General features: G+C 39.3%; 1 protein-coding gene across 1 annotated transcript in view; it reads left to right on the plus strand.

Annotated features, from left to right (window-relative positions):
- LOC123499611 (guanylate cyclase soluble subunit beta-1-like) overlaps positions 1-7,500 on the plus strand; it is a 64,115-nt gene that overhangs the window by 42,212 nt on the left and 14,403 nt on the right. The window contains exons 6-7 of the mRNA XM_045247894.1: positions 2,096-2,249; positions 5,716-5,870. Coding sequence (XP_045103829.1) covers positions 2,096-2,249; positions 5,716-5,870 — 309 coding nt within the window. The remainder of the gene's footprint in view (positions 1-2,095; positions 2,250-5,715; positions 5,871-7,500) is intronic.

Raw genomic sequence — 7,500 nt, forward strand, 5'->3', positions numbered from 1 at the left:
TTCAATTTAAATTATTCCAATCTTCATTTTCCTTCCACTTTCTTTTTTCTCTCTTTCCTCTGATCCTTCCATTAATTTATCCATTTTCCTTCCAGTTTTATCCCGAATCCTTTCATGAATTTTCTCTCTCTCTCTCTCTCTCTCTCTCTCTCTCTCTCTCTCTCTCTCTCTCTCTCTCTCTCTCTCTCTCTCTCTTCCCTCTTTCTTTTTCTAATCTTTTCAAATTCCTCTTTTTTTCCTCCTTCCTTTCCTTTATTTTTTTATTTTATTCTATCTCTCTTCTTCTTCTTTCCTTTCTTTCCACTTTCCTCTCTTCTAGACACTTCTCCCTCTTCCGTATACTGACTCCTTTCTTCAGTCTCTCTCTCTCTCTCTCTCTCTCTCTCTCTCTCTCTCTCTCTCTCTCTCTCATTACTTTTTTCGCCTTTACTTCTTACGTTTCTAGTCATAGTTTGCGTTTCATTAACAAAAATATTCGTAAGACCTCGTATGAAAAAAATAACTAGAGAAAAGAAACGAGAATATAAAGTAGAGCGAATTATGTAAAGAAGGAAGGATAAACAAAATTGATTAATATATTTTCGTTTGCAGTAAATCTCTCTCTCTCTCTCTCTCTCTCTCTCTCTCTCTCTCTCTCTCTCTCTCTCTCTCTCTCTGTTCCCGTCTGCTCCCTTTGTTCTCTTCTGTATTTAGCATTTTTGGTCCCCTTTCCTTAATATCAGCAGCCCAACATCCTTATCCAAATCCCTCCTGGCGGACAAAACCCTTCTTCCCTTCTGGTCTCCCTTCACAGCTCTCTCTCCCTTTGCTTCCTCCCTCTGAGTGGACTTGCCTTCTGCTTCCCTTGTTTAATAACTTCATCCTCCTCTCCTTGTCTAAACATCCCCACTGCTGTATGTAATTCCCGCTCGCTTCATAATCTTCCTTCCTTCTTACCTACACTGTATATCTTCTCTGTTTTACCGCCTTTTTTCTAGCTTTTTTTTTTTTTTAAGCTTTGTATTCTGTTTAATTATGTGTTTGAACTGAGGTGGTTATTCTATTAGTATTTATGTATATTTGGTTATGCTTTATGTTGTTAGTGCTGAGTCAATACGGAGCTTCAAAAGAGGGTTAGATAAAATTATGGATGGGGATGATAAATGGAATTAAATAGCTTTGCTCATACAGGGACTGCCACGTATAGGCCTGACAGTCTCTTGCAGCTTCCCTCAGTTTCTTATTTTCTTGTGTTCTGATGAATTTCCAAGTGTTACATACAATAACAAGCGCCAAATTACCACTGTCTGACAAGAAAAGACATGTGACAATTGACAACAAAAGGAGATAATATTTTAAACCTAGCAGTGTTATTCTCATCGTTAACATTTCCAGCATCAGCATTGTCGTCGTCATTATTATTATTATTACTACTACTATTATTACCATCATCATCTTGCTTGTTTCTATTCCATTAAATCACCCAGTGTTACTCTAATGAAAGAATAAATATCATAAACGTCATGCAAACATTAATTAACAAAGAAATTACAACTGACAACATGAAGCAAAAGTGACCCCATAATTCACACGTTCTAACAAGGGTGGCTATATCTCTGCTCTAACAAACGCATCATAACACCGACAGTAGTCTACACATCACACCTTTCTCTGGCACACTCTGGAACTCCCTATACCTGCTTTTCTATGTCCAACTTCCTATGACTTGATTTCATTTAACCTCTTCAGTACCATAACGTTTCCATATTTATTTCGCTAACTATATGGTGATTTTATACAGCTTCAGAAACTTATGTGAGGACTAGAATAGTGAAGACTCGGTGCATTAATCTTCTGACCTCCATAGACCCTTCCTAATGTAAATAAAATCGTCTTATCTCGTGGTAAAAATGCGTCCCAGTAACTGAAGAGGCTAAGAGGAAGGTTTCAAGACATTTATCCCTTTATTTTTAGCTAACTCTCGGACCTACACGGGGACTGACAAATAAGTGGGCCTTTTAATTTTTCATTTTATATTACCATTGAGCAGCTTTTTCCCTCTAACACGAAAAAGAACCACAATGAACCTCTCTCCTCTCTCCTTCCTCTCCCGCAGGCCGTGTCGGAGCAGCTTCACGATACAGAGGTAGAGGTGGAGATCTTGAAGACTAAAGAGGAGGAAGGACACGTGCAGTTCCTCATTACCGAGAAAGACACACAGACGACTCACAACATCAGCGAATCCAACTACGTGCTGGACATGGACACTGGTAAGGAACACGAGGGAACACAAAAGATATGCACATCCTAACACAGATCTGATAACCTTTTCTGGGAGGTTTGTGAGTTATGTACGCTATTTGATCTAGAGTTAAGAAGGAAGATGGGTAGATAGAGAAGGAGGATGAGGAAGAGGAGAAGAACGAAGGAAAAAATAGGAGAAAAATAAAAGACATAAGAGAAAGGAGAGACTGATTAACGAAAAAAAGAAGGATAAAGAGGTTGAAAAGAGGGAGGGAAGGAAGGAAGAAGAAGGATGGCAGGAACATAAAAGGAGAAACAAGGAAAGAAGAAGAAGAAGAAGAAAAAAAAAAAAGAAAGAAAAGAAAAATAGTAAAAGAAGAAACAAGAAGAAGAGGAGGAAGAATGAGAAGAATGAAAAGAAGGAAGAAAAGTGTGAAAACGAGGAGCAAGAGAAAGAAGAAGAGAGAAGAGAGAGAGAGAGAGAGAGAGAGAGAGAGAGAGAGAGAGAGAGAGAGAGAGAGAGAGAGAGAGAGAGAGAGAGAGAGAGAGAGAGAGAGAGAGAGAGAGAGAGAGAGAGAGAGAGAGAGAAACAGAGGGAGAGTAAGATGACACAAGAAGGAAAAGCTAAAAAAGCAACTGTCAAAGGAAGCCAAATGAGGAGGAGGAGGAGGAGGAGGAGGAGGAGGAGGAGGAGGAGGAGGAGGAGGAGGAGGAGGAGGAGGAGGAGGAGGAGGAGGAGGAGGAGGAGGTGGAGGAGGAGGAGGAGGAGGAGGAGATAAGGCAATGATGGGAGGGAAGATTTTCTGCTTGTATTGAAGAAAAGGAGGACAGATGAAAGAAAAAGAGGATGAGGACAAGAAGGAATAAAGAAAAAAGGAGAAAAAAGAACCAAGAAGAGAACGAGAAAGAAGATGAAAATGAGGATAAGAAAGAAGAAAGCCAGGGAGAAGACGAAGATTATCAAAAGAAGGAGGAGGAGGAAGGAGGAGGAGGAGGAGGAGGAGGAGGAGGAGGAGGAGGAGGAGGAGGAGGAGGAGAAAGTTATTAGAGGTGGAAAGGGAACAGGGGAAAAAATGTACTCGTCAAAAGAAAAAAAAAAAGAGGGGGAAAGAGAGGAAGAAGGACTATAAAGAGAAAGTAAGGTAACATTAGGAAGGAAACTTTTCTGCTGACTCTCGAAAAGGAAAGAGAAAAACAAGGGGAAAAATGGAGGAGGAAGAAATGAGAAAGGAGAGAAGAAAAAGACACGAAACGATAAGAAGGAGAAAGGTAGGAACAAAATAAATGCCGAGAGAGAGAGAGAGAGAGAGAGAGAGAGAGAGAGAGAGAGAGAGAGAGAGAGAGAGAGAGAGAGAGAGAGAGAGAGAGCAAAAACAAGGAATGTATAGAAGTAAAAAGCAGGAAATAAATGCAGAAAAGAGAGAAAAGAAACGAAACAATAGAAGAAGGAATGTACGAGTAAAAAATAGAAAATAAAATAAGAAGAAGAATAAAAGAGAGAAGGAGAGAGAGAGAGAGAGAGAGAGAGAGAGAGAGAGAGAGAGAGAGAGAGAGAGAGAGAGAGAGAGAGAGAGAGAGAGAGAGAGAGAGAGAGAGAGAGAGAGAGAGTCATGCAAGGGAGGATATAAAACTGAGTGGACAGATGATGTAATGATGATATTCGTAAGAGGAGAAGGAAAAGAAAAAGAAGAATAGAAAGGAAAATCAGAAGGTAAAGTCAAGAGAGGGAAAGCAGGAAGAGATCTGAGAGAGTGCGTCGTGTTGGCTCCAGGCACCGTGAGAGAGAGGGATGAAGAGGAGGGGGAAAACAAGAACTGAAACGAAACAAGCTATATTTTTCAATAGAGGGATGAAGAGAAAATGGAAAACAAGAATTGAAACAAAACCAGCTATATTTTTTTTCAAGAGAGGGATGAAGAGAACGTGGAGAACAAGAACTGAAGCTAAGAAATTGAAGAGAGAGATAAAAAGAACGTGGAAAACAAGAATTGAAAGGAAACCAGCTAATATTTTCAAGAGAAGGATGAAGAAAAGATGAAAAACAAGAATTGATACGAAACCATGTAATATTTTCGAGAGAGGGATTTAAAGAAAGGAGAAAATCAGAATTGAAACGAAACCAGCTAAGATTTTCAAGAGAGGGTTGAAGAGAAAGTGGAAAACCAGAATTGAAAGGAAAGCAGTTAAGATTTTCAAGATATAAGACTGAAATAGAAAATAAGAATACTAGGAAAATATTTGAACTTTCCTCCCTCTTCGTTTCTCCTCCATTCCATAAACAAAGCGAAAATTTAATAAGAGAAACAATCAAGAAATTTTCAATATACAGTACATTATACAAGAAAGTAAAATGATAGAATACTAGAGAACACTTAAATCTCCTTACCATACTTATTCAATTCCATGCAAACGGTTCTTTGTCATCCAAATTGCTATTATAGTCACCAGTCTTGCCTTTCCCGCAGATACAGAGAGCAAGGTCAGTGTTAGGACGTTAGAAAATATGCCCATATTTCCTTACCGTTTTCCTCTTCATCTCTTACTCAACAGTTCTTCATCACCCGTATTGCTGTGCTGCGTCTTATGCAATAGTCTCTCCTTCCCTTTCCTGCACATACAGAAAGCAAAATCAATACAGGACTTTACAAAACGCCCAATTTTACCTAACGTTTTCCTTTTTACATTTCGCCCAACAGTTCCTTAATATTCTAAATTGCTATATACGGTATTCACTATAAAAAAAAAACAGCCTTTCTTTCCCTGCACATACATAAAGCAAAATCAACACCAAGACTATACAAAATCCGCTTTTCTCTTACCTTTTTCCTCTTTTAATTAAGCTCAATAGTTTTTTTTTACTATCTGTATTGCTATGTATTGTATTGACTAATCTCTCCTTCCCGTATCCCGAGAGCAAAATCAACACCAGGACTTTACAAATACTCTTTATTTTTACCTAATCTTTCCTCCTTTACATCTTACTCAATAGTTCATTACATTCTATATTTCTATGTATTATTCACTATATAAATAAGTTTCTCTTTCCATGCACATACAGAGAACAAAATCAAGACAGGATTTTACAAAACGCCTTATATTTTTACCTAACGTTTTCCTTTTTATATTTCGCTCAACAGTTCCTTAATATTCTAAATTGTCATGTACCGTTTTCACTTTAAAAAAATTAGTTCCTCTTTCCCTGCATATACAAAGAGAAAAAAATAACACCAAGACTTTACAAAACCTCCCAATTTTTTTCTTAACCTTTTCCTCTTTATGTTTCCCTTAAGAGTTCTTTACATTCTATATTGCTATTTATTGTATTTACTAATCTCTCCTCTCCGTGTCCCCAGAGAGCAAAATTAACACCGGAACTTTACAAAAACGCCCAATTTTACTTAACTTTTTCCTCTTTACATTTCGCTCAACCGTTCTTAACCATCAATAATGCTATGTACTGTATTGATTCGTCTCTCCTTCCCGTTCCCGCAGAGAGCAAGATCAGCCCCAGGACCTTCTGCCAAGTATGTCCCTTCCACCTCATGTTCGACCGAGACCTGCAAGTGCACCAGGCTGGGGACTCCATTTCCCGCGTGCTCCCTTCCGTCAGCTACCCCGGCGCCTCCCTGGAGAAGCTTGTCCAAATCGTGAGTGTGATGGGGCATGTGCATGGTGGTGGTGGTGGTGGTGGTGGTGGTGGTGGTGGTGGTGAGCAGGAGGAAGGAGAGGAGAAGGAGTAGGAGGAGAAGGAGGAAGAGGAGAAGGAGGAAGAGGAGAAGGAGGAGAAAGAAAAGAAGAAGGAGGAAGTTTAAAAAATGGAGGAAGAGGAAGAGGAAGAGGAGGAGGAGGATAAGGGAGAGGAAGAGGAGGAGGAGGAGGCGGAGAAAGAGAACGAGTAGAAGAGAGAGGTGGGAAAAAAAATCAAAAGAATCGCAAGGAGAGAGATAAAAACGAAAATGCAAAACTGTGAACTGGAAGCGCATAGGAAATAGAATAGAAAAATTAATCTAACACTATAACCAAATATAGAAACAAAAAAAAAAAGAGATAAATCATACACACACAGTTACAACACGGAAAACATCAGGAAGGATATACTAGGTGGCTTTTAAAACGATTAACTTTAGCCCAAATGGATATGATACGGATTTAATCTCACGAAGGACGGGAAGGGAAAAGAGAAAGATGGAGAGAGAAAGGTTGGCTGTTCTGCTCCCTCGCCTCACTCCCCCTCAGACACACCGCCAGACAAGGAGGGAAGGGGAGGGAAGGACCGACAAGGCAAGACACCATGAATACAGAAATGAATGCATACATATTTGAGAAAAAAAACACACAAGGAAAAAAGAAAAGAGGGAAGGTGCAGAAGCAAGAGGGAAAAGACCGAGGGGGAAGAGAGAACACGAACAAGGAAAGTAAAAGGAGATACTAGGAATGTTAGAATAAATGAAGAAGTATTTGAGGAGAAAGAGAGAGGCACAAGGAGGGTGGGAAGTAAATAAAGAGCAAAAAGATGAAGAGGAAACATAGAAAAGGAAACTGGAATGAAAAACTCGAAAAAGAACGAGGGGGAAGAAAGAACACGAACAAGGAAAGAAGTAGGAAACACTAGCAATGTTGGAATAAATGCAGAAGTATTTGAGGAGAAAGAGAGGAAGTACTAAGAAAAACAGAGGCAGGAGGAGGAGGAGGAGGAGGAGAAGTAGATAAGGAGGAAAAATATGAAGAGAAAAACAGAAAAGGATATTGGAATGAATGCAAAAGTATTGGAAAGGAATAAAAAACACAAGGAAAATGAAAGCAAATGAAAAGCAATAGAAATGAAAAAAAAAATATGACGAGGAGAGAGAGAGAGAGAGAGAGAGAGAGAGAGAGAGAGAGAGAGAGAGAGAGAGAGAGAGAGAGAGAGAGAGAGAGAGAAGGAGAATCGTATAAATCACAACGAATATTACACTAAACGAAATGAAAATGAACGAATCAGGAAAATCAAATCAAACAATAAAAAAAAAAATAAGACAAATAGAAGAGGACAAAAAATTGAGACACACGAGGCAAGTGACAAAGAAGGAAAAATACAACAAGCATTTTCCCGCATTCTGTTTAGCACGGCAGCTTGATCCTGTTGGCGGTAATACGATTTGAGGGAATAAAAACAAAAGGCTTTCCTGCAGCGGTGTCACGTTGTTGCGCTTAATTGGCATACCAGTGTTACCAGTCCAGACATTCCACCCTTGTGTTGCCTGTGACGATTGCTCTTGTTGTTGTTGTTGTTGTTGT

This window comes from Portunus trituberculatus, chromosome 50, assembly GCF_017591435.1.
Source record: "Portunus trituberculatus isolate SZX2019 chromosome 50, ASM1759143v1, whole genome shotgun sequence".
Taxonomy (NCBI): domain Eukaryota; kingdom Metazoa; phylum Arthropoda; class Malacostraca; order Decapoda; family Portunidae; genus Portunus; species Portunus trituberculatus.